Source organism: Leopardus geoffroyi, chromosome E2 (genome assembly GCF_018350155.1).
Source record: "Leopardus geoffroyi isolate Oge1 chromosome E2, O.geoffroyi_Oge1_pat1.0, whole genome shotgun sequence".
NCBI classification, from domain to species: domain Eukaryota; kingdom Metazoa; phylum Chordata; class Mammalia; order Carnivora; family Felidae; genus Leopardus; species Leopardus geoffroyi.
The window spans coordinates 48,761,970-48,789,725 of NC_059335.1; the positions used below are offsets into that span (position 1 = coordinate 48,761,970).

The following is a 27,756-nucleotide window of genomic DNA, read 5'->3' on the forward strand; positions in this document are numbered from 1 at the left end:
CCTTTTAAGGTGGACTTAAAAAACAAAACAAACCATAAATCTATCGGGCATTTCGTGGGCAGCCCAAAAGACCTGGCGCGCAAACGAGGAGGGGGCCTCGCGGAGCCGGAAGCGCGAAATGGAGAACAAGATGGCGGACCTCGATTCCCCTCAGAAGCTGTCAGGGATTTCTACGCCTGAGGGGATGGGAGGAGGCCGCTGCTCGGAAATCTCCACCGAGCTCATTCGCTCCCTGACCGAGCTGCAGGAGCTGGAGGCTGTATACGAACGGCTCTGCGGCGAGGAGGTGGGGGGCTAGCCAGAGGCGATGGGCTTAGGACTTGTCAGTCTCGGGAAATCGGGCTGTGGGAAGTTCTCTCTGTGCCTCTGCCGAGGGAAACAAAACAGCACTTATTGAAGAAGCAGGACTGTAATTGAGTGTATTTGGCGGGACCTGACGTCTCTATTCACTTGGACTGATGCCCCTAAGCTTGTTTTCCCTGTTATCCGGGCGGTCTGCTCCACTCCTGGTCCCCACCCCACTTATTTGCCTGGCCCTTAATGTAGGTTTTTCTGCCGGAGTAGTTAGACTGACAGCGTAGGTCAACTCGCTTCTCAAAATAAGACTAAAGGCTCCCTTGCGTTGACTTAGCAATATAAAAATTAGGAAACGTTTTCACCGTGTTATCTCAAATATTTAAGGAAGAAGTTATTGCAAATAAACTTGAAGCGTTTTAAGACTTATTTTTGTGGGAAAAGATTTGGGGGTGTAACTGTAGTTCGGTAAGTGTACAGCTTTGTGGAAGCTTGAGGTTTAAAGACAGGTACAACTGTCTAATCTTGGACAAGTGACTTTCATCCCTCGGGCCCCTGCTTTCTGGCCAATAAGGAGGATGGACTGTATTCTCTTGAAGATTCCTTACAGCCTCCTTCATTTTCCGTGGCAACCTGATGCTGTCAGTATATTTGTGAATATCATTTGGGTTCCTTGCCAGTCAGAAGAAAGAGATCCAAGCTCTGATCTAAAGTTTTAGTAGCGGGCGCCTGGGTGGCTGAGTCAGCTGAACATCAACTCTAGATTTTGGCTCAGGTCATCATCCCAGGGTCATGGGGATGAGGGTGGAGCCTGCTTGAGATTCTCTCCCCCCCCCCCTTGCACTTTATCTCTAAATTAATTAATTAATAAACGTTTAGTAGCTGTTCTCTAAACCAAACTTTTTAAATTTTTTTTAAATGTTTATTTATTTTTGAGAGAGACAGCACGAGCCAGGGAGGGGCAGAGAGAGAGGGAGACACAGAATCTGAAGCAGGCTCCAGGCTCTGCGCTGTCAACACAGAGCCCCACGCGGGGCTCGAACCCACAAGCCGTGAGATCATGACCTGAGCTGAAGTCAGACGCTTACCCGACTGAGCCACCTAGGCACCCCCTCCCAAACCAAACTTTTAGTGTTTCTTTTAGAGAGAGCAAGAGAAAGAGTGTGAGCGAGGGAGGGGCAGAGAGAGAGGGGGACATAAAATGTGAAGCAGATGCCAGGCTGTCAGCACAGAGCCTGATGGAGGGCTCTGAACCCATGAACCCCAGGATCATGACATGAGCTGAAGTCAGAGACTTAACCAACTAAGCCATCCAGGCACCTCCTAAACTAAATTTTTAATTAAGGTTGTGAGTACAAACAGTTTCAGCAAGAGCAAGGGGGGATTATTGATATCTTTGAATAGTTTCAAGCATTAACTTGCACCAACTCGAGCAGTTTATGATAACATTTTTCAGCAAGATGTGCTTTATAAAATTCAGTGTTAAGAATTTATTATTTATTTAATTTTAGAGTGCATGAGTTCGGGAGAGGGGCACAGGAAGAGAGAGAAAGAATAAACCAGGCTCCACACTCGGCACCTAGCCCAACACGGGGCTTCATGCAGGGCTCCATCCCAGAGCCCTGGGATCATGACCTGAGCCACAACCAAGAGTCGGACTCTCAACTGACTGAGCCACCCAGGCACTCCATAAAATTCAGTACTGTTAACATTCCTAAGCTTGCATTCATTGAGTTAGTCCATTTTTAAGGGAAATTTAAGTCCATCTTCCAGACAGAACAATATCAGTTCTGTATTTGTATCTGATGACTGTCCAGGGAAGTTTCCCTCTGGATCCTACTGAATTATTTTAATAGAAATGCATAGCTGATAATAATGGCTATTATTGAACAATATGCCACCATACTGCGTTAAGTAGTTTATGTTTGTTATCTTGTTTGGCTCACGCAACAGTCCTGTGGGATACTCTTACATTTTACAGATCAAGAAACTCAAGCATAAGAAGGTTACATTAGTTGGAGTGATGTAGTAAATAACTTGGCTGAGACAATTATATACTTATTCTTTCCGGGTACTGATTGTATCACTGTACACTGCGAAGAGAGTCTTTGTAACTGCCACTTAAGAAATTTCATTTGTTTAGCCATTATATTTTAAATGCTTTCCTGCATTAGGCACTAAGATAATGATACTGAATAAAAGTTCCCTTCCTTTGTGGTATTCATCTGCTAAATGGAATGAAAATATACAGAAGGTAGCAACCATTATGCAATGTGATCACTGCAAAAATGAAGTATTGTTCATTAAAGCCTTAGGGGAACTTAGTGAAAGGAAAGACATTTGGAATGGGATTCACCCTTCAGCTAGGTGGTTGGGTTAGATCATTTTTTAAAGTTCCTTATGACCATTCTGATGACAAAATGCTTGTCTATTTTTCAGAAAGTGGTAGAGAGAGAACTGGATGCTCTTTTGGAACAGCAAAACACCATTGAAAGTAAAATGGTCACTCTACACCGGATGGGGTGAGTCTCCATCTCAACAAGAGCCATTGTAATTCCAGCAAGGTCCACTGGATAAGTTCCTGTTTTTCCTAACTTTCTGTTATAAAATGCCAGTTGATTTTGAAGTGTAGAGGAGGATTACTTCAAGGTAAAATGAACACTTAAGGGTATAATCAACTGGTCAAAGTATCCTTGGACCAACAAGTACCAAAACTCATTTGGAAACTTATTGGAAATGCAAATTACAAGGTTCTACTCAAAACCTCTTGAACCAGAAACTCTGGGTGTGAAGCCCAGGAATCTGACACGCTTTTAACAAGCATACCATGTGATTCTGATGTATGTTTCAAGTTTGAGAACCATTGTTCTTACAAACTTTGTGTATTTGTTAGCCATAAAAATTGCTCTTTGACCTCTTCACCCTCTGTGATTGTTGGTTAGTGTATTTTATACTCAGCAATTGGAAGCATCTGTTCTCTAGTTCTTTAGCAGTGCCTATTTAGGGGTGTCTTTAGTACTTATAGAGAGTAATTTTTTATTTAATATTGGCCTGAGTTTTCAGTAAAATACTTTTTAGAAAAAGCTGTGAGTAGGGGTACCTGAGTGTCTCAGTCAGTTAAACGTCTGACTTTGGCTCAGGTCATGATCTCTCAGTTCATAGGTTTGGACCCCAGGTTGGGCTCGGTGCTGACAGTACACAAAGCCTGCTTGGGATGCCTTCTCTCTCCCTCTCTGCCTGCCCCTCCCCCACTTACGCGCATGAGGGTGCTCATGCTCTCTCTGTCTCTCAAAATAATAAATAGGTAAACTTTTTTTTAAGTTTATTTATTTATTTAGAGAGAGAGAAAGTACGCAAATGGGGGGGGAGGGGAAGAGGATCTGAAGCAGGGTCTGTGCTGACAGCAGAGAGCTCGATGCGGGGCTCAAACTCATGAACCATGAGATTGTGATTGAAGCTGAAGTTGGATACTTAACTGCGCCACCCAGACGGTGCTAAATAGATACACTTTTAAAAAAAGAAAGAAAAAGAAAAAGCTGTGAGTAGAGCGAACTGAGCTAAAAGTTGTGGGGAGGTACAAAGAGAATAGAAGACATGATCTCCATCTACAAAAAACTTTCCATCTCTTACTCATTCCTTCTCCCCCTATGGATATGTGTGTGCTGACATATGTCTCCAGTCCCAACCTGCAGTTGATTGAAGGAGATGCAAAGCAGCTAGCTGGAATGATCACCTTTACCTGCAATCTAGCTGAGAATGTGTCCAGCAAAGTCCGTCAGCTTGACCTGGCTAAGGTAATCCCATTGAACTTCTGAGGTTCGAATTAGTAGAGGGCAGTAGAAAAGCCACGACATTAAAAATTAGAGCAGCACCATTCAGTAGAAATCTAATGCAAGATACTGATATTGTGCTGAAGATAGCACAGGAAGAGAACACTTCAGACCCATACCTTTTATGAGTAAAGATTTCAGAATCCTCAAAACACCACAAACCAGCAAACCAAATATAGCAACATATAAAAAGGATTATACTATGACTGAGAATGCAGGGTTGCTTTAACATCTGAAAATCAGTTAATATAATCTACCATATCAATAGAATAAAGGACAAAACTACATGATCATCTGATAAACTCGGAAAAAGCATAAACCCATAAAACTTGGAATAAAAGGGAATTTCCTCAACCTGATAAAGGCAATCTATGAAAAACCCACAGCTAACATCATACTGGTAAAAGACTGGGTGCTTTCTCCTTAAAATCAAGAATAAAACAAGGATGTTAGCTCTTGATTTTCTTCAATACTGTACTGGAGTTTCTAGCCATAGCAGTCAGGCAAGAAAATGAAATAAAAGTATCCAGCTTGGAAAAGAATATGAACTACATATGTAATTTTAGATTTTATAGTAACCATCTCTATTATTATTTTTTTATTTTTAAGTAGGTTCTGTGCCCAACATGGGACTTGAACTCACAACCCTGAGATCAAAAGTTGCATGCTCTACCAACTGAACCAACCAGTCGCCCCACTAGTAGACATTTTTTTAAAAGAACAGAAATAGGTAAAAATAATTATAATAATATGCTTTATTTAACCCATTATGTCCAAAATAACATGATTACTATAAAATGCTATTTGTGAGGTATTTTGCCTTCTTTATTTCTGTACTAAGTCTTTGAAATCCAGTGTGTGTCTTACACATCTTAATTTGGACTAGCCACATGTGAAGTGTGTCTAGCCACATTTCAAGTGCCGCAGATCATTAATGACTACAGTAGTGAATAGCATATGATCTGGGCTCTTGAATACGTCATTCTCAGCCTCAGTTTGCCCCCATGAAATAGGATAATTCCTCCCACTCTGTCTAGATCCTGCTAAAATAACTTACCATGAAACACTATAGTCACACAGCGACCAAGTCACATATTAAAGTTTCTTTAAAGTATTCTTGCTTGGGTGCCTGAATGGCTCAGTTGGTTAAGCGTGCGAATTCAGCTCAGGACATGATCTCACGGTTCGTGGGTTCGAGCTCCTCATCATGCTTTGTGCTGACAGGTCAGAGCCTGCTTCGGATTCTGTGTCTCCCTTTTCTCTGCCCCTCCCTCTCTCGCTCGCTCTGTCTCAAAAATAACAGACATTAAGAACAAATTCTTGCTTAATTCTAAAAGAAAAATAATTTACATATATTTCGTTTATTTTATTACATGGTTTACAATGCCCTGTTGCCAAAATATCAAATACACTCTGGTTCCATTATTAATTTAACATAAGCCAAATGTACATATGGTTTATCCCTGTTCCTGCTTCCATTAAAATGATTGATCTGGTCACATAAATAAAATTGTATGATACCTGTCAGTATTATTGATCATCTGTCAATAACAGTTTTGTGAGTGGTAGTGGTTCAGGGCTTCTGGTTAACCAGATTCTGTCCCTGAATCTCCATACCTTCTGAAGAGATGTCTTTGAAAGAATAGGACATTGTTTCTAAGCACCAAGTCTTTTTGCAGAACCGTCTCTATCAAGCCATTCAGAGAGCTGATGATATCTTGGACCTGAAGTTCTGCATGGATGGAGTTCAGACTGCTTTGAGGAATGAAGATTATGAGCAGGCTGCTGCCCATATTCATCGCTACTTGTGCCTAGACAAATCAGTCATTGAACTCAGCCGACAGGGCAAGGAAGGTAAGTATCTATCCCAAACTGTTGATTTCTACGGTAGTCATAAGCATCTATAATCTGAATAAGGCAAACTGAACCATGAAAAGGACCTCTGTTAGGCAATTTCCTTGTCTGGTATTCGACCCTATATAGATTGTAGTCCATCCTAGGGTATGTGTTATTATTCCCATTTTACGGAAAAGGAAACTGAGTCCAGATCTGTTCTCTGATCAGTGGGTTCTTTCCACTTGACCCTATTGTCTACTCATAAAATTAAATTCTTAGCCTGGTATTCTAGGCCTTCTCACCTGGTTTTGTACTATTCACTCATGAATCCATTCATTGTGCACATATATGGAGTTCTCTATATGCCAGAGTGTATATTACTTGCAATACTGTACATGTATGTACTTTTTTCTCTTCATCTTTTTGTTTCTGTTACTTTGTTTCTCTCATTCCCTTTGTCTGGAATGTATGTTCCTCTTATGTTCCTCTTACTCATATATCAAACCCCTGCTCATCTTTAAAAGATGGGATATCATTTCTGGGAAGACTTTTCTAATTCAATCAGAAATGTAACTTGTGCACGCTTTTCTTATTACACTTACCATACACTTGTTTTGTTATAGTTATTTGTGCACAGATCTTCTTTCTTTTACTTGATTGTAACTTCTCTATGTATTTCTAATGAATAGTGGTGCACAAAGTGGCATAGACCTGACATAGTACCATTCTTTATATTAATTCTCAATTTCCCCCCCATTGCACAGGCAGCATGATTGACGCCAACCTGAAATTGCTACAGGAAGCTGAGCAGCGTCTCAAAGCCATTGTAACAGAGAAGTTTGCCATTGCTACCAAGGAAGGGGATTTGCCTCAGGTGGAGCGCTTCTTCAAGATCTTCCCACTCCTGGGTCTGCATGAGGAGGGATTAAGCAAGTTCTCAGAATACCTTTGCAAGCAGGTATGACCCCGATTGCTTGGTAGGTTAGTGGTATGGTTCTCTGACTGCAGATTTGGACGCTGTATCAATCCAATTTCTGTGGATTCTTTCTCACTTTGCCCTTTTCTTCTCTTGCCTGTAGTGTAGCAGGACTGGATGTATACATTCATTCAACACTTATGTGTTGCCAGCCTGCTGCATACTAGTCATGGCTGAAACTGCTATTGATGCACATTCATTTCCAACAACTAGGTGAAAATGTAAGAAAACTAAAATGCAAATTCTCTGACAAGTTGAATCACACTTTTTAAGCTGTCAGCCAAGAACTGGCTTCTTTTAAGAGCATTCAGAGTTGTTGGTTAGTTGTTTTAAGACTTCATAACCAGGCTTGAGGCTCAAAATAAGCCACATTGAGATGAAGCAAGTGATGTCACTTATCATTAAATCCTGAAAAAGAAACAGATTTCAGTTAAAGTCTCAGCTTCTTTCCCTTGACCTTAGATGGAAAGAAGCAAATCTCAGCAGGCATGTATGCAGAGGGTTATTGTTTGTAACTATATGTCAGAGTGCCTTCTGCCACATCTCCCAGAGTTCTCTATAATGGAACACTGTTCTGCATTAAGAAAAATGAGACAGTGGATGATTACTGAGTGCCAGGAGAAGAAGCACCAGCAGGTACTGATGCCAGAGAAGTTGTCCCATGAGCTGTTGGAGGCTTTTCACAACCAGGGCCCTGTGATCAAGAAGAAGCATGACATGCACAAGATGGCTGAGGCCAGCCGTGCACTGGCTCACTACCGCTGGTGGTAGAGGGAGGGTAGGGGCTCTAAGAGGAGCCTAGGACTCTCTGCTGCAAGAAGTAATGAAACACTTAAGGGTTAAGGATGTAGTTCCTTTTTCAGGGCAGGCAGGCCCCATGAGGATGGAGCAACATATTTATTGCTTGTTAGTCCTTTCTTTGGGGCCTGTCCCATCTCCTTACAAAGAGGGAACATACCACTTTAGATTTCCCGCAGAAACTTAGGGTCCATCCAGTCTCTCCCCTCAATTCAGGCGTAGAACTTAGGATGATACTAAAGGAAGCATTAATGTTAGAAAAGCTTTATTAGAAAATTCTCACCCTGAACTGGTGAGGCATGTGATGGGGTGCTACCATTTACTAAAACCGACTAGAAATTTAAAAAAAAAAAAAAAATGAGACAGATGCATACATGGTGACATACTTCATGCTCTGATGTATAGTTAAGTTAGACTAAATACTTTTGTTTCTGCTTAAAATGATAGACGTGGTAGGGCACCTTGGTGGCTCAGTCGGTTAAGTATCCAGCTCTTGATTTCAGCTAGGGTTATGATCTCAGGGTTGGTGAGATTGAGCCCCGCATCAGGCTCTGCAGCGACGATGTGGAGCCTGCTTGGTATTCTCTCTCTCTCTGCCCCTTCCCCACTTGTGTGTAGGCTCTCCCTCAAAATAAATAAACATTTTCCAAAAAATAACAGAAGTGGCAATAAAAATACATGTTTGTATAAGCATATGATATTTTTCAAAGGGTTAACAACAGTTATTTCTGGAGAAGAGATTTTAGGAGACCAAGAGGAGTAGGTAAGAGGAAGAACGGCTTTTCACTGAACACTCCTTTATTCCTTATGAATGTTTAAGTGTGTGTGTTTTACACATTCTAAAAAATTAATTAAAGTAAGGGAAAGATGGAGCTGGCTAAAAAGAAAATGCATTATACATATATGTAACCGTTTTTATGGCACTTTTTTTTTATCAGTACTTTGCCATCTGGGGCCTAGAAATGGCTTTTATTTTTAATCCTTTAAAAATCCCTTCTGTGGTACCCAGATTCTTTGTCCTGCTCAATGAAGCACCATTAATAACTTTGTTATACTTGGAGAAGATTAGTGAAAATGGGGACTCTCTGCCTTTGGCTAATGGCAGTACATATCTTCAAAGAAAAGAAAAGCATTGGGGCGCCTGGGTGGCGCAGTCGGTTAAGCGTCCGACTTCAGCCAGGTCACGATCTCGCGGTCCGTGAGTTCGAGCCCCGCGTCAGGCTCTGGGCTGATGGCTCAGAGCCTGGAGCCTGTTTCCGATTCTGTGTCTCCCTCTCTCTCTGCCCCTCCCCCGTTCATGCTCTGTCTCTCTCTATCCCAAAAATAAATAAACGTTGAAAAAAAAAAATTTAAAAAAAAAAAAGAAAGAAAAGCATTATTTACAACTCTGAGTTGAAGAAGAGTTACCACTGTGTTCAAGTTCTTTGTCTTGCCTGAGGCCAGACAACCCCGAGCCCACTGGGAGGTTCCTGTGTGCTGTGAAGGCTTTCAAGCATCAAAGCAAACATGGGAAAAAGAAAGTCAATGGGAGATCTTTTTGGAAAACCGAGGCCAACCTTTGATCCGAGAACTCCTGTGGATTTTCCACTTTTTTCAGGTGGCCAGTAAAGCTGAAGAGAATCTACTGTTGGTGCTGGGGACAGACATGCGTGACCGGAGGGCTGCAGTCATCTTTGCAGACACACTCACTCTTCTGTTTGAAGGTAAGTCTCGTTCTCCACTTGAGGGAGACTGAAGGCCTTCCCACGTAATGCCCACATCCTAGCGTTTCTTCTCTCCCTGCTAACCTTCAGTTTAATCCTGTAGCTTGCCATGTATTTATTTATCAGAGAAGTAACTTCCTATTCAGTATCTGGTTAGCAAAAATTAGAGTCTCTCAAGTGTTTTGATCCTCCCTATTCCTCAAGACCCAAACTCTAAGAGTAAATTTACTATTTAGGTGAATTACTAGGAAGAGAGTAATGCTGATTTCCAAAGATGCTTCTACTGAAATTCTCAATATAACTTAAATGCCTTCTAGTTTATCAAGCGTTGTACATATTTAACAGATAAATTTGCTTAGCAACTCCTAGCACTGGCAAGAACCATCTGTATTCATTTTGGGTGGTGAAACAGGTCTAAAAGGGTTGAGTTAGACCCCAAATAAGTCCTGGATAGAAGAAAGGAGTTTATTTTGTGGGAAGAACATTTGGAATCCAGTCCTCTCATTTTCTCCATTCTAGGTATTGCCCGCATTGTAGAGACCCACCAACCAATAGTGGAGACATATTATGGGCCAGGGAGACTTTACACCCTGATAAAATACTTGCAGGTGGAATGTGACAGACAAGTAGAGAAGGTGGTAGACAAGTTCATCAAGCAGAGGGACTACCACCAGCAGGTGAGAAGGGAAAGCCACAGGTGGGTTTGGAAACAATGTTAGCCAGCAGTACTGAATACATTAAATGGGAGTGGGGAGGGGAAGGGATGAAAAAAGATGAAGGTAGAAAAATAAATACGGAATGCAAACTGGCATGCATTTTGCCTGTCACCAGCTTACTTTGGATTTGAGGTGATATCAAGATGATAACGTAGTACAAGATTGCGAAAGAAGTAGAAAGGGCTTCGTGAAAGAAACACAAAACAGAAACATTAGACCAGCTCTCTTAACACAGAATGTGCAGGTGATACAAGGAGAATTTTACTTCTTAAGGTCATAGTAAGTGTCAAGTAATTTGTCTCAGATTTCTCCTTAGTTCCTTAGGTACTAACAGTAATACTTGCTTTTTTTTTTTTTCTTTGAAACTTATTTGTCCTTTCCTTTGAGCAGAGGATGTAAGAGTAGGATTAGAAATAGGAGTAGCCCATCCAATTTTATTTCTAGAACGCTACTAGACAGTAGTTGGTTGTAATACCATTAACACCACTTTTAAGTGCAGTAATGGAGGGGGGGGGCATTAGCATCTAAATCAAAAGTAAATCTTTGGCTCATCATTCTGATAGCCTACTTTTGGCTTGCTTGTTAAGCACACTAAACTTAAACATTCTTCTATGCCGGAAGTTTAGAGTGACCAGCAAGAGTTAGGTGTAAGGAGGGTGGGGAAGAGCATTCTCATTTCTTTGGTATATTGCAGTTCCGACATGTCCAGAACAACTTGATGAGAAATTCTACAACAGAAAAAATAGAACCAAGGTAATAATCCTCTTTTCTTCAGCCCATAGAAGTTTGAACTGGTAATCATGTATCATTCAGAGACTGCACTGTTACAATGTGGTTTATGTTTTAAAAATATTTTATCTATGATTCAAGCTTTTACTATTTTCTAATAAAAGTAATAAATGCTTGGGGCACCTGGGTGGCTCAGTTGGTTAAGCTTCTGACTCTTGATTTCAGCTGAAGTCATGATCTCATGATTTATGAGATTGAACCCCGCATCAGGCTCTATGCTGAGCCTGATTCTCTTTCTCTTCCTCTGCCCCCCTCTCCTCGCTCTCTCTTCCGCTCAAAATAAATAAACATTTAAAAAAATAAATAAAAGTAATACATAATCATTAAAAGAAAACCCAAACATTATAAAAATGTATTCAATCAGTAAATTTTTACTGAGTACATATTAGGTGCCACGCACTCATGTTTGGTAGTATGAAGGTGGCAGCAAGTAAGCAAACCCAACATAATTCTTTATTTGTGGTGTCTGTAGTCTAAAGTAGACAGATAATAATAGCTAACACGTATATGGTATTCATTATATGGTATACATTGTTCTAAGCACTTAACAAATATTCAGTCATTTATTCCAGGCTTTCTCAGCCTCTGTACTATTGGCATTTTGGCTGGATAATACCTTGTTATAGAGGACTGTGTTCTTCACTGTAAGATGTTTAGTAGTGTCCTTGGCCTCCACCCACGAGATACTGATAGCGCGATGTCACTAGACACTGCCAAATGTCTCAGGGGTGGAGGGTGGGGGGTAAAATCCCTTCATTTGAGGATCACAGATTTAATCCATAAACATTTTTTATAGATGAGGAGACCAAAGCCTGAAGAGGTTAAGTGACTTGCTGACAGTCATACAGTGAGAAGATGGCAGTCAGGAACAGAATCCAAGCAGACTCTAGAGTTCCTGTTGTTAATCAATATGATATACTAAGTGTATGGTGCGGGAAAGCATATAATAAAGGGATGTAACCTAAGCTGATGAAATTCAAGGAAAAATCTCTGAGGAAATGACCTTAGATCTGAGACCTTAAGAGTAAATAGAAATAAGGGGCACCTGGGTGGCTCAGTCAGTTAAGCATCTGACTCTTGGTCTCAGCTCAGTTCATGGTCTTGCAGACTCTCACGTTTGAGCCCCGCATCAGGCTGTGCACTGTCGCTGTAGAGCCTGCTGGGATTCTCTCTCTCCCTCTCTCCCTGCCCTTGTCACGCTCTCTCTCAGAATAAATAAATAAACTTAAAACAAAAAAGGGTAAATACAAATAAGAGGTGAAGAGTGTTCCAGGTAGAGCAGGGAAAGAAGAGCAGTGTAGTTGAAATGCAAAGAGTTGGGGAGAGCCTGGTATGAGATGAATCCAGAGAGGTTGTTTTTAGAGTCAGGCTATTCAGAGTCCTGTATCCTAAGCGCTATGGAAATCATATGATTACAGTATGACCAGATAAATGTTTTGAAAAGATCTCTTGGAGTTTAGTGTGGAAAATGAGTTAACATATGTATATGATGTGAAGGAGGGGTTCAACTTCGTTCTTTTTAATGTGGATATCAGTCATCCCAGCACAATTTGTTGAAAAGACTATTCTTACTGAATTGTCTGAGCACTCTTGTTGGAGATCAATTGATCATAAATGTGAAGATTTCTGGACTCTCAACTAAACTGTAGGCCTATCTTTATGCCACTACCACACTGTCTTCATTGCTGTAGCCTTGTAGTAAGCTTTGAAATTGGGAAGTGTGAGTCCTTCAACTTTGTTATTATTTTTTTTTAATAATTTTTTTAGGGGCACCTGGTTGGCTCAGTCTGTTAAGTGTTTGGCTTCAGCTCAAGTCATGATCTCATACATAGTTCATGGATTTGAACCCTGCATTGGGCTCTCTGCTGTCATCACAGAGCCCACTTCAGATCCTCTGTCTTCCTCTCTCTCTGCCCCTCCCCCAGGCACATGCTTGCACACGTGCTCTCTCTCTCGCTCTCTCTCTCTCTCTCTCTCTCTCTCTCTGAAAAAATAAACATTAAAAAAAGTCACTCAGAGTGCTTGGGTGGCTCAGTCAGTTAAGCATCCAACTCTTGATTTTGGCCCAGGTTGTGAACTCCTGGTTCATGAGATTGAGCCCCATGTCAGGCTCTGTGCTGACAGCCTACTTGGGATTCTCTCTCTCTCTCTCTCTCTCTCTCTCTCTCTCTCTGTCCCTCCCCTGCTCATGCTGTCTCTCTCAAAATAAATAAACAAATGTAAAAAAAAATCAGGGGCGTCTGGGTGGCTCAGTCGGTTAAGCCTCTGACTTTGGCTCAGGTCATGATCTCACAGTGCGTGGGTTCAAGCCCCACATCAGGCTCTGTGTTGACAGCTCAGAGCCTGGAGCCTGCTTCAGATTCTGTGTCTCCCTCTCTGCCCCTCCCCTGCTCATGCTCTCTCTCTCTCTCTCTCTCTCTCTGTCAAAAATAAATAAACATTTTTAAAAAATCACTCATCAGGGGTGCCTGGGTGGCTCATTTGGTTAAACATCTGACTCTTCATCTCGGTTCAAGTCTCAGTCGCAGGGTTGTGAGTTCAAGCCCCATGTTGGGCTCCACGTGGGGCATAGAGCCTATTTCAAAAAAATAATAATAATAGGGGCACCTGGGTGGCTCGGTTGGTTACGCATCCAACTTCGGCTCAGGTCATGATCTCAAGGTTTGTGAGTTCAAGCCCTGCGTTGGGCTCTCTGCAGTCAGCATGGAGCCCACTTCAGATCCTCTGTCTCTCTGCCCCTCCCCGACCCATGCTTGATCTCTCTCTCTCTCTCAAAAATAAACATTAAAAAAAAAAAACTTTAAAAAAATAATTTTTTTAAGTTTATTTGTTTATTTTGAGAGAGAGCGAGCAAGAACAGGGGATGAACAGAACGAGAGAGCCAAGCAGGCTCCTTGCAATACAGGCTCGACTCATAAACCCATGAGATCATGACCTGAGCTAAAATCAAGAGTTGGACACTTAACCCACTGAGCCACTCAGGTACCCCTCAATTTTGTTATTTTATTCAAGATTATTTTGGCTCGGGGCACCTGGGTGGCTCAGTCGGTTAAGAGTCTGACTTCGGTTCAGGTCATAATTTCACGGTTCGTGAGTTCAAGCCCTGCATCAGGCTCTGTGCTGACAGCTCAGAGCCTGGAGCCTGCTTCGGGTTCTGGGTCTCCCTCTCTCTGCCCCTCCCCCACTCATACTCTCTCTTTCTCAAAAATAAACATTAAAAGGGAAAAAAAAAAGATTGTTTTGGCTCTTCATCTGGGTAGGTGAATGGGTGTGGGACACAGCTTAATGGTTTAGCCTAAAATCCCACCACAGCTAAATAAGAGGATGGGAAGTTGTGGTTCCTTTCATGTGAGGCATAGATCATTTTTATTCAAACCACTGACAAAAATATACCTCCCAGTCTCTTATTTAGCCCTGACAGCATTTTTGTAGGTGAATGGTTCAGGTGAAACGGGTAAGTGGAATATGTGGTTGACAGCTGTCTCTGATTATAATTGGGCCAGCAGACCAGGATGACCATCTGGCAGAGCTAACCCTTCTGGGCCCAGTGGAAGAGGGAGTTTGGGACTCTTTGCCCTGTATCTCTTAAATCTAAGGGAATCCAGTGTCGTCCTGCTTATTCCTTCTGCTCCATGTATCTCAGGGAACTGGACCCTATCCTGACTGAGGTGACCCTAATGAATGCCCGCAGTGAGCTGTATTTACGTTTCCTCAGGAAGAGGATCAGCTCTGATTTTGAGGTAGGGGACTCCATGGCCTCAGAAGAAGTAAAGCAAGGTAAGACGTGTTTCCCATGTTTTCTGGGAGGGCTGGGACAGAATTGGCACTGTTTTCTGATAGTTAAGCCACAGATCTCTTAACAAGGAAGTAACTAGGGCTTCTTAGCATCTGAGGTCTGTGGCAAACTAGGAAAGCTAGACTTAACTAAATGTTAAGGAATGGACTGGATCTTTGAAGCCTTTTACTCATTTTACAGGTGAGGAAAGCTAATACCCAGAATGGTTAAATTATTTTCTTCTAATCTTTTCTCTACACCACGTTGCCTCACCAGCTCTGAGTTAGGGATTGGTGTTTAATTTAGATCAGTGACATGGGGTGCCTGGCTGGCTCAGTCAGAAGAGCATGCAACTCTTGAACTTGGGGTTGTGAGTTTGAGCCCAACAATGGGTATAGAGATTACTTAAAAAATAAAATCTTAAAAAAAATTCACTATAATCTCCAATTACTATGTTCTCTAATAATGACAAAACATTTAGAAATAACCTATGTGTCTAAAAATAGAGTTCATTTTTTTTTTTTAATTTATTTTGAGAGAGAGTGCAAGCATGGGTGGGAGAGGGGCAGAGAGAGCAGGAGACAGAATCCCAGGCAGGCTCCATCCAAGCCATCAGCCAGGAATCCTACTCAGGGCTCAAAACTCAAGAACCATGACATCATGACTGGAGCTAAAATCAGGAATTGGCCGCTCAACCGAGCCACCCAGGCACCCCTAAAAATAGAGTTTAAAAAATGGACTGGGGCAGGGGGCCTGGGTGACTCAGTTGGTTGAGCAGCGGCCAACTCTTGATTTCGGTTCCAGTGATGATCTCATGGTTCATGAGTTAGAGCCCCTTATTGGGCTCTGTGCTCACAGCTCAGAGCCTGATTGGGATTCTGTTTCCCACTCTCTCTCTGCCCTTCCTCCCCTTGCTTTCACTCACTCGCTCTCTCTCTTTCTCTCTCAAAAATGAATGCATAAACATTAAAAAAAAAATGTGGACTGGAGTGCCTGGGTGGCTCAGTTAAGCATCTGACTCTTGATTTTGGTTCAGGTCATGATCTCATGTTCGTGAGATCAAGCCCCACATCAGGTTCTGCTCTGACAGCACAGAGCCTGCTTGGGATCCTCTCCCTATCTCTCTCTCTGCCCCCCTCCTCACCTTGTGTTCACTCTCTCTATCCCCCAAATAAATAAACATTTAAAAAAATTAAAATGTGGACTATCTACCTGATAAATATCATACGGCCATTAAAAATAAGCTAAAAGAAAAATAAGCTATATAGAAACTGTGAAAATATTTATGATATTATCTTTTTTTCATTTTTTGTATTTGAGTGTAGTTGACAACACAATGTTACATTAGTTTCAGGAGTATATGATAAAATGGTTTAAAGCAGAATACAAAATTGTATCTGCACCATGATTATAACTATGTAAATTATGTACAGATTGGGAACAAAGACTAGAAAGGAATGCGGGAAAATGAAAACAGTTGGTATTTTTGCCTTAGGGAAGAAAAGTGAGTATTTCTTTCTTGGCTGTCCCCTAGAGCACCAGAAGTGTCTGGACAAACTCCTCAATAACTGCCTATTGAGCTGTACCATGCAAGAGCTAATTGGTTTATATATTACCATGGAGGAGTACTTCATGAGGGAGACTGTCAATAAGGTAGGACAGAGGACACATCCCTTGGAAATGGGGCTTCGTGTCCAAGAAGTCAGGCTGAAAGAAATGGCCAAGGCATGTCGCATTTCCTAGTCCTGCTTTGAGAATATCCTTGGGTGCTGACTGAGCAGTACCACTTTGTATGGTTAAGAGGTCGTTTTTGGGGTTGTCATGCTCTCCAGAGACCCAGCTGGATGTGTTTCCCAAGGCTCACAAAAGAACACCTTAGCTCCTCAGGGTGCCTACTTGTGCCCTGCCTTCTTTGAGGTATGTGGGTGAGGAAACTCGGGAAAGAAGGGCCTCTCCTGATGTCTTACATCCCAGTTAACAGATGTCCCCAGGGCAAAATCCCTAAGTACTTAATTTCCTAACATACTCATCAGTAGGGAAATAAGCTATTTTGACAAGGAAAATTGACACCAAGATATAACTAGAGTAAGCCATGTTGGGAGAAACAAGGACAAGCTGTAGAAAAGGGAGCAAAGCCAGAGCATGTTCCAGAACTATCTAGAACAGTAGTGTGCAGAACTGGAGCTCTTACTGGCTGCTTTGCCTTTTGGTTAGGCTGTGGCTCTGGACACCTATGAGAAGGGCCAGTTGACATCCAGCATGGTGGATGATGTCTTCTACATTGTTAAGAAGTGCATTGGGCGGGCTCTGTCTAGCTCCAGCATCGACTGTCTCTGTGCCATGATCAACCTTGCCACCACAGAGCTGGAGTCTGACTTCAGGTACAGTTGACTCCCCTTCTACTTTCTAGGAAGCAAAAAGCTCCTAGTTGTGACTGATTTCTAAGCCTATGTTGCTTCCCTTTTTTCCATGTGATTCCAGTTCAGTGCTATATAGGATATGAGCTTCTATCCATAGCACAATATCCCTGACTTCAGACATCTGTATAGCAGCCAGATACCTTACAGGCCAAGTCTGTGCTCCCTGGACTGGATTGGAGGGGTTACTGGCCCTCAGACCTAGGAAAGAGAATAGGCATCTCAGTTGAAGGCAATAGTTGTAATAAAGTAATCATAGTTACCATTGCTACAGGCCAGCCACTATTCGAATTTCTTGCTCTTATTCAGTCTTGATAACAACCATTAGCCCTCTTTTACATGAGAAAACTGGGACTCAGATCATACAGCTCATAAATGATGGAATATGGAATAGAGTCCAGAACTGACTCCCCAAACCTGTTCTCTAACTACTTGTATGGTACTGCCTTTCACTAAGCTGTACTGCCTCCTCTTGAGTCTGTTGGAGCTCAATGCTAATAACTGGGAGCCTCGCAGGGAATAAAGAGTTGGCCAGTCTTCTCTGTATGTTCTTGTCACATCAGTGCCATTAATGGGTTGTTGGGTCTCTCTCATACCCTGGATGCTCAAGTTTTCCTATTATCGTCTCAAGGATTGGTTAATCCCCCAAAAGAGCAGGCCATGCTGCTGGGTTAGGGTCATGGGCCCTCTGGTCCTGTGGTCCTGGAAGCCAGATTGAATGCTGTGAGTCTCTATATGCCATTCTGCACCCACAGGGATGTTTTGTGTAACAAGCTGCGGATGGGCTTCCCGGCCACCACCTTACAGGACATCCAGCGTGGGGTGACGAGTGCTGTGAACATCATGCACAGCAGCCTCCAGCAAGGCAAATTTGACACAAAAGGCATTGAGAGCACTGACGAGGCCAAGCTGTCCTTCCTGGTAGGTAGCCCTATAGGTCAGGAGCTGGTTGGTTTATTTCAAGAGTTTGAACTATGACCTCTAAACCACAGTATAATTGGCCTTCAACGGGAAACTTTTCCTCCAGTGTCTGTATAGAAGGAAAATTCTTCTTTAAGGAAAGCTCCTCTTAGAAGGTTCTGAAGCCATTTCCTAAGTAGGGACCTATTTCTGAGCAGCCCAACGCAGGACATGAACTGTTCCTTGCCTAGAAGGCTGGGCACCTTGCAACTCAGCTCTCCCAAGTGCTCATTCCCAAGAGGACTACGAAGCTGTTGAGGGGCTCCACTCAGTATCATGCTTGGTTTGCACCTGCTACAGAGCCAACTGTAATATCTGTACCAAGCTTCCAGACCACTTCTGTAAGGCCAGTCCCACAACATGGGTGGGGACTGATCATTTAGACCTACCAGGGCTCTTTTCCTAGCAAACTTCTTAGGCTTTCAGCATCCTCAGAAAGATGACCTTTTTTAAAGCCCTTAGCTACCCAGAATGACACAAAATGAAGCAGTGCGTCTTACCAGGTGTGTGATAGCTGGGAAGAAAGAAACATGAAAGGATGAAGGGATTTATACAAGGTTAACAGCCAGTTTGTGATGAGCCAAAAAGAATACAGCTGTATTCTGGCTCAGCCCTTTCTGGCATGTGCTGTCTTGGCATTCCGCTCCACCCCCACATTGGCCAGAGCCATCTTGGCTCCTGGGGTACAGAGCCTGAAGGAGACATCCAATAGCAGAGCTCTCCATCAGTGGTCCACAGATGGGGGTCTCTGAACACCGTGGGGTTGGATGCTAAGTGTATACTTTTTTTTTTTTTCCTAGAAGTAGGGTCCTTGGCTTTTATCAGATTCTTAAAAGGTCTGTGACCCCAAAAGTGTTAACAGCTGTTGTTCTCAGAGACAGAAGCCTAAACATACCAATATCTACCTACCTGTGCAAGGAAACCCATAGGAACTGGTCCTCAGACTGCTGTTTAGGCAGCCTCACTCACTTCCTGTCACTGAAAATATTTTCCCTGAGCATGGGTTCTGTTGATCTGGAATGTCCTGGTTGTTGCCAAAAAAGAGGATCAGCTCCAAGAAATTATTACCTCTGAAATACACCTTTGGAGACCTTTGCCAAAATGTTTGGCAACCAGCTTCATTTGATCATGAACTGACTTAAATTTTTCATTTTGTTTGCATTCTGTTATTTCATTTTCTACAGAACTTACTTTTATTCTTTTCATTTCTCTACTCAGAAACGACTCCTAGCTTTGCATCTTTGCTTGGTGGTTTGTTGACAGCCTCTGAGCCTCACTTATCCTACCCCTCTAGCGCAGGATATTTTCCTCCACTTGGCCCCGCAAGTCCCCATTACACTGGCTGCTGTGTTTTTGCACATTCTCGGCTGCCATGCACAGCTTCATTGTTTGAGGGCCCAAAAGATAAGGCCAACATGAAAGGTGATGCTAAATGGTTAGTGACAGATTTCTAGTTTTCCTGACGCCAAGTACTTAAAATGTCATCGCTCCCACTGCAGCACTCATTTCTTATGTCACCTTGATTCATTTGGCTGTCAAGATGAATTCCCCAACGGTGTTGACATATCATTCTCCATGAGCCGGGGATAAGCCCAGTGAATCCTTGCTTACAAGGACTGTCAGTACAAGGAAGCTTTGAAATCGATACCTCTTGAACCCAAATCCATTTTCCCTTTATGACAGATTTTTCTTATGCCCCTAAATGCTTTGGAAACATTTAAGTTGTGGCCCTCATCCTTGAGCTGTCATCACAGTACACTTATTTCTCTGGAAGCTTGTGATGTTAGCAGCCTTGTGTTGTGGCATGCTAATGAAAGGCTTTAAGTCTTATCCCTCCCCGATGGAAGCGGCCTTAGCAGCACTGTCAGCAGCATGATCTTTCACGATTAGCTGCAGGACACTGATGAGGGAAGCACTCTAGGGAACACAAGAGGGCCATCCTAGTCTCAATCCCTGGGGTTCTCGAATTCTTCTTTTACTCTGAAATCCTAAAGTTCCTGAGTCATCTTTTTGAAAATAGGCTCCTCCCTACCTCATCCCTGCCTTCATGGTCATGCCACCAGCACACCTGTTCAGAGACAGTATGATCCTCTCATACTTTCTGATTCCTGCTCTGCACAGCCTCTAGAAGTAATACTTAGTATTCTGAAGCCACAGCTGTGTTCGTATGGCATTCACCTGTTTTACATAACCCTCAGTGCCAACCCGTTGTCCACAGGAGAGCATAGCACCCAAGTCCCAGTCTGACTGCACTCGCCTCTGCAGCTTTACAAACTCTTGCTGTTTTTCTGCACATCCGTGTACTGACTCTGCTTATTCCCAAATACTTTTTGGGATTTTCTGCCACTCTGCAACTGTGTATGTTCTCCCTTCTTCAGAACACATTTATTTACTCAGTCAACAGATATTTATTTGAGAAACTTTTATATATCAGACACTGTTCTAGGTTCTGGAGCTACATTGCCCAATAGGGTAGCCAGTAGGCAGAGGTGGCTATTTAAATTTAAGTTTAAACCAAAAATCCAGTTCCTGAGTTGCACTAACCACATTTCAAATGCTCAGTAGCCATAGATGACTAGGGGCTACTATACTGGACAGTTCAGATTTAGAATATTTCCATCATCAAGAAAGTTCTTTTGGGCAGTGTTAAAACTAAAGATACAGTTCTAAAGAGAACAGAATAGATCCCTGCCTTCATGGAGCCCTCATTCTAGTGGGAAAGGCAAACAAGAAACAAACAAAATGATACTGGATAATCCTAAATACCATTAAGAAAATAGCAAACAGGACAGTGCCCTATAGAAAGACTGATAGGAGTGGAGAAATGTACTCACCCTCATCTGTCAGAATTACTCCAGACTTTTTGATCTGAATAAAGTTCATCTCAGTTACAATTCAGCCATGGAGCTTTCCTTGAATGCCTTAGAGCAAAATGTTTCTTTCCTCTAAATGACCATAGCAATTGGTGCCTTCATCATCACTTTTGTCACATGCTGCTTTTTATGATTGGTATTTCTGTATCAAGCTTATAAGGCAATAGAGTTATGAAAGAAGGAGCTCTTGGCTGAGAGGAGGGAGACCTGACTCTATTCCTGGCTTTAGCCCTGTGGCCTGTCACTTTCTGTCCACTCACCCTGCTTTATTTTTCTGCATGGTGTTTATCTTTATCTGATATTTCTTACCTGACTTCCCTTCTGGAATTGTGGACCCTATGAGAGGGTGGATTTCAGGAAGCATTTTTTTTTTTATTTTTTTTTTAATCTTTACTTATCTTTGAGAGAGAGACAGAGACAGATGTGAGCAGGGGAGAGGCAGAGAGAGAAGGAGACACAGAATCTGAAGCAGGCTCCAAGCTTGTCAGCACAGAGCCTGACGCGGGGCTCGAACTCAGAAACCATGAGGTCATGACCTGAGCCAAAGTCAGACACTTAACTGACTGAGCCACCCAGGCGCCCCAGGAAGCATTTCTTAAATGAATGTCAGTCTTTGCCTCACTGACCTGGGCTTTAAGTCACAGGACTTCTCCCAGATCTGTGTGCCGAAACATGGAGCAAAAAGATCTGAAACCTTGGGTCACTACCCCTAAGATCAGATGACTCTCCTGCCTTAATGTCAGGCACAGGAGAAAGGGCAAGCCCGGTTCACTATTCTGCCCAATCCAAGACCTGAGCACCATACCTGATGCCATTGCTGTGGGTGTTCCTTAGCCCTCCTCTGGGCCTCAAGATTACAGCTGTCAGCCAGTCTGGCACTGGAGTGGGTACAAACACCAGTGAGCAGTGGGTCACATTCTCTGTCCTTACCTCCCAGGTGACCCTGAACAACGTGGAAGTCTGCAGTGAGAACATCTCCACATTGAAGAAGACTCTGGAGGTATGAAGAAAATTGCCTATCAGTTTTCAGTAGCTGCAGCCTCTCCGGGCCTCCCTGTGAGAGGGGTTCCTACGCGCTTGTTCTGGTAGGGCCTGTGCATTCGCTGGCATTGAGCCAGCCTTCCTTTAGAGCACTTGAGGGGATCAACATGGGAGGACCTCTGACCCACAAGCTGGAAGATGAGGATTTAAATTAGCACTTGTGGCACATACTTGGCCTGTGACCTCAGATAAGTCCCTTAGCTCCCTGAGCTTGGGGACTCTCATCTACAAAACAGATCTTCTTCCTGCCCTAATTAGGGTTTACTGGGGGGCCTAACTAAAAAAGGGTTGAAAGCACTTAAAAAAATGATAAAGTCCTCAAAAAAATGTTAGGAAATTAAGATGAAATAGGGTTTGCCAAAGCCTGTACAAAGCTGTTGCAGTTAACCATTTTTTTAAAGGAAGGCTGCATAGTGTGTTGGAAATTGATTGGGCTTAGAAGTCAGATCCCCCTAAGTTCATGTCTCTGCTGGACCACTGACCAGCTGTGTGGCATGAGGCAAGTTCTCTACCTCCCTGAGCCTCAGCATCTTCATGTATAAACAGGAAGAATGATCTCTGCCTCGCAGAGTTGTGAAAAATGAATGTAGTAATATAAAACATGAGCTATGTGAGACACATGCGGTGGTAGTTCATAATTGTATTAACAGTTATAAATAGCAGCATGGAGCAATCACTTTGTTAAGTGTTAGAAAACAAAGAGCCTGGGGCGCCTGGGTGGCGCAGTCGGTTAAGCGTCCGACTTCAGCCAGGTCACGATCTCGCGGTCCGGGAGTTCGAGCCCCGCGTCAGGCTCTGGGCTGATGGCTCAGAGCCTGGAGCCTGTTTCCGATTCTGTGTCTCCCTCTCTGTCTGCCCCTCCCCCGTTCATGCTGTGTCTCTCCCTGTCTCAAAAATAAATAAAACGTTAAAAAAAAAAAAATTTAAAAAAAAGAAAACAAAGAGCCTAACTCTGCTCCAGTCTCAAACTCTGCCTCTGGGAGAGGAGGGAAGCCGGGGTCCTGCTGCCTCAGCAGACCCTTATTTCAAGGAAGATACAGTGCTGCAGAGGCACAGGCTGATGATAAGTGGCAGCTCTAGGGCTGAGCAGCCTGCAGAGGCCAGGACCCAGCACAGGGGAGAAGGAGGCGCAGGGAGAGCAGTCAGGTGGGAGTTTACAGTAGTACTGAAAACCGGACCAGATGAGGAACTTACACCAAAAAGGCCTTAAAATGGAATAAAGTAAGAGTGCTACTTACAAAGTACCAAAAGCACAGGATCTGTCACATGGTATGTGTTCAGCAGAGTGGCTGTTATTGTTAAGTCATGTCACCTTAGATTGTATTCCAGACTTTATCCTTTACGTTCGAATATTGGATTTTGAAGGAATATTTTGGGAAATGTTAGAAATTGAGAACTGAGCCGGTAGAATTAGCCAAGTAAAAAAGGATAGCAAAGAGCTGAAAAAACAATTGCCATAAATTCTACCCAACTTATATTTGCATTCGCAGGTATTCTTTCTGAATCCCACTAGCAGCCCTTTGAGATAGGTCAGGTGGTGTGATGTCCATTTTACAGATGAGTTTAAAAGGCTAGGTAAAGATAGTGTATATTGTAGCTGCTGTGTAACTGAGGGCTTCTGCCTGCTGTATCAGTCCCTTTGCAACTCTTCCACACTGCTCCTCCTGCTGTGGCCAAAACAGCACAAACTTCTGAGGAGACTACAAGAAATTCAGGCAGTTCCTGGCAAACCAAAACGTGGTGAGTTTCAAGCAGCTCCCCCTGTGCATTCTCTACTCCTAGGCTATCGTGTGGGGATTGGGAACAGGAACTCTGGAGCCAGAATCCCAGCTTGAATCCTAGCTCCATGACTTAATTGTTGTGTGGTGTTAGATAAATTATTAACTTCTCTGTGTCTCAGTTTCCTCATCTATACAAAGGGGTAGTAATAGTACCTACTTCATAAGATAGGTACTTTAATTAATAAAAGTTAAATGCTTTAAACAGGGCCTGGCATACAGTAAGCATTTAAATCTTAGTTGTGATCATATTGGGGCGCCTGGGTGGCGCAGTCGGTTAAGCGTCCGACTTCAGCCAGGTCACAATCTCGCGGTCCGTGAGTTCGAGCCCCGCGTCAGGCTCTGGGCTGATGGCTCAGAGCCTGGAGCCTGTTTCTGATTCTGTGTCTCCCTCTCTCTCTGCCCCTCCCCCGTTCATGCTCTGTCTCTCTCTGTCCCCAAAAAAATAAATAAACGTTGAAAAAAAAAAATTTAAAAAAAAAAAAAATAAATCTTAGTTGTGATCATGATGATCTCCCTTGGGCAGCCAGACCAAATTATTTAAAAAACAGAACCTATAATAAAAGCTAGCATCTCCTTAGTGTCTACTACTTGACAGGAACTGAGCTAAGCACTTTGTGCATTCAACTCTTCCAACTACCATGGGGACAAGGATTTGTGTTCCCACTTTTTAAACAGGGAAATTGAAGCTCAGAAGCTTTAAATCACTTGACCAAGGTCACTCAGTCAATATGTAGCTAAGCCAGGATTTGAAGCTAGGAATGTCTGACTCTAAAGGTATGAAAAATCTTCTGGTTTTTGTGTTTCTTATTCACACCCTCTGTTACCAATACTCTCATATTACAAAGGGGGAAATGGGAGTCAAGTGGCTAGCCACTTGTTTTCTGAAACCTCTCAAGGACTGTTGTCTAGGATCAACCATAGCTGCTCTTAGAGAAAGCTGAAGCTGGAGAAATGGCTGGTTGTACATGGGGCATCCTCTTCACCCTCCAGGCACCCACATGGCCCATCCATGCTGGGAAGCCTGATAGCCAGGTGTTCTCTCCTAGAGTGACTGCACCAAGCTGTTCAGCCAGGGCATTGGAGGGGAGCAGGCCCAGGCCAAATTTGACAGCTGCCTTTCTGACTTGGCTGCCGTGTCCAACAAATTCCGAGACCTCTTGCAGGTAAGCCCCAGGATCAGTTGCTGACTGAATCCTGTGCCTGAGTGTTGCTCTGAGCATATTGTTACTGGTTTATTATGGGCTCCATAGGAGGAATGAGAGAGTAGCATGCAAGAAACTGAACTCATGTGAGTCCCTTGAAGACTGAAGATTTTTCAGCAGTTGTCATGCTGACAAGCCAGCATTCTGGTCCTCTTGAGTCTCCACTTGGCCCCCACAGTGCCAAGAGCCCAGAAAGGTGCTCAGAGGAAATGGAACCACTTGGTTACTTGGACCCACTGCTTGGCCTTAACCAAAGGTGCTGCCTAGTACCAGGCACTCAGAAGTCTCTTCTTTTGAGTTTGCCAAACCAGTCCCATGACCTGGACCTGAATTGGCACAGATCTGGAAATGAACATGTTGTTTCTGACCTCTTTTATTAGCATTATCTCTTTTAGACTTTGGACAGGCCCACAGGAAAGCCTGCGAACTGGAAGAATGCCCTGGTGGTCAAGGGATGGATGGAGCAGAAGGGAAGGGGTAGGTACATGTGCCTTTTGTGACTGACGCATCTCTGCCTTGTCCCGCAGGAAGGGCTGACGGAGTTAAACAGCACAGCCATCAAGCCACAGGTGCAGCCTTGGATCAACACCTTCTTATCTGTCTCCCACAACATCGAGGAGGTCAGCCATAAGGCCCAGGATTACCCCTCATTCTCCCAACCCCCAGCTGGAGGGCAGCAGAGCTGTCTCAACAGACCAGACCTTACATGATTCTCTGGCCCACTTCCCTCACCCTCAAAGACTAGGTTCTTCCCAGTAAGCAGGTTGTTCCTGCACTTAGAAGGGCTCTGAGAGACACCTAAAGGGAGTTTGCCATGACCTGATATGTCCTCTTTTATTGAGGCTTTCTGTCCCACCTACGATAGACTTCAGAGCTTTATTTTCTAGCCTAATGATGTCATTTTTGACAGCAACATTTTTGGCAGCCCAGAGCCATTTGCTGATCAGAAGTATGATAAAGCAGTAGCAACAGTATATGCTGGCTTGGGCGTCCATGCTGCTTTTTAGCTGAATGAGTCAGAAGCTACAAGACCTCTTCCTCTGTTTTCTTAAAGGGGTGAAAGCAGGGTGGGGTGCATGGTACTTTTTGGAGAGGCCCCCCGTGACCCAGCTTGTTTCTTGACAACAGGAAGAATTCAATGACTATGAGGCTAATGATCCTTGGGTACAACAGTTCATCCTTAACCTGGAGCAACAAATGGCAGAGTTCAAGGTGAGCAGAGGCTCTAGGGACTAGGTTATGGAATTACCCACCTCTGCCCAAATCGACAGCCTTTGTCTTCTCATCACACTCCTACTGGGAACTCTGAAAATTCTTCCAAGCCCCAGCCTGTAGACACACTCCCCAATGGCCTCCTGTAACTGTGCCCACCACCCCCTACTGAAGAGTCCTATATAGTCAGAGCGGCTTAGGTAGGACTCCCGCTAATGTCTACCCTCTGTGTGCAGGCAAGCCTGTCCCCAGTCATCTATGACAGCCTGACCAGCCTCATGACCAGCCTTGTTGCCGTCGAGTTGGAGAGAGTGGTGCTGAAATCCACCTTTAACCGGGTAAGGTCCAGCAAGCACAGGTCCCCAGCTCTGTTGTTTTTCTTCTGAGGAAGACAAGTCCTGCCACCCTAGGACTTGCATTCCCTCTGTCTGCCATCCGCAAGCCCTGCATATCCAGACCCGAACCTTCCCTGGCTTCTGAGGCCTTGGAGCTGACTGAGGCACCACATGAGGTCCAGCTGCCTTGCAGCCCATCACTGAGGAAAACTAGGGGCAGGTTCCATGTGGCTGGAGGGCCAGGCCTTGAACACTGAGTGAGCTTGCGTTCCCTTGCAGTTGGGCGGTCTGCAGTTTGATAAGGAGCTGAGGTCACTCATTGCCTACCTTACCACAGTGACCACCTGGACCATCCGAGACAAGTTTGCCCGGCTCTCCCAGATGGCCACAATCCTCAATCTGGAGCGGGTATGTGCAGCTCTCCGGGCCTAGCAAGGGATAGGTGACTGGGAGGAGGCAGAAACAAAATCTGGATCTCTCTCTACCTCTTCACACCAAGCCTCCACCATCAGTCCAGCCCTGCAGAGCACCTTCTTCCTGGGCACCCCTGCTCTGTCTCTGGTGGAGCCCAAGGCCTTCTCTCAGGATAGCCTCTCATTGCTGACTTTCTGTGTTCTTCCCCACAGGTCACTGAGATCCTAGATTACTGGGGTGCCAACTCTGGCCCACTGACATGGCGCCTCACCCCTGCCGAAGTACGCCAGGTGCTGGCTCTACGCATGGACTTCCGCAGCGAGGACATCAAAAGGCTGCGTCTCTAGCTGCCAGGGGGAGCCCACCTGGTCCATCATACTTCAGGGCCCATTCCCTAAGTGGCCACAGCCAAGAAGCTGAGCAAGGATGTCTGGCTTGAGGAGCTCTAACAGCCCGACTGTTCCACTGCGGGCAGCAGGAAACAAGGCTCAATTCACTCTGCTGTCTGCACTCAGACCTGTCTCGGTGGTGCTTTGCAGGCAGTCTCTCCCCACCAGGAGAAATGAATCCCCCTGGGCTCTTAACTACATGGGAAAGCCAAGGCAGGCCAACCTTCTGCACGGGTGGTCATTCTCTCATCCTTAGACACTACAGCAAACGAGCTGCCTCCATGCCAGCCCTAAAGGACTTGGGTATATCTGGGGACCTGGGGAATTAGGTTTACTCCCAAGGAGAGGCTATGATGTTTATGCTCATGCTGAATAAAGACACTCCTTGGTGATAATGCCAGTGTGCTATTTCCAG

At 43.9% G+C, this 27,756-nt stretch overlaps 1 protein-coding gene across 1 annotated transcript; it reads left to right on the forward strand.

Moving 5' to 3' along the window:
- The first annotated feature begins 92 nt into the window (after positions 1-92).
- Positions 93-27,736, forward strand: COG4 (component of oligomeric golgi complex 4). Its single transcript, XM_045443484.1, has 19 exons — positions 93-286; positions 2,734-2,816; positions 3,974-4,088; positions 5,804-5,978; positions 6,725-6,918; positions 9,332-9,437; positions 9,957-10,114; positions 10,848-10,906; positions 14,586-14,719; positions 16,252-16,370; positions 16,932-17,098; positions 17,890-18,055; positions 21,905-21,967; positions 24,836-24,952; positions 25,519-25,611; positions 26,120-26,203; positions 26,440-26,541; positions 26,818-26,946; positions 27,165-27,736. Exons 1-19 carry the CDS (start codon positions 119-121, stop codon positions 27,297-27,299), a joined length of 2,367 nt encoding a protein of 788 aa, XP_045299440.1. The 5' UTR covers positions 93-118; the 3' UTR covers positions 27,300-27,736.
- The last annotated feature ends 20 nt before the right edge of the window (positions 27,737-27,756 follow it).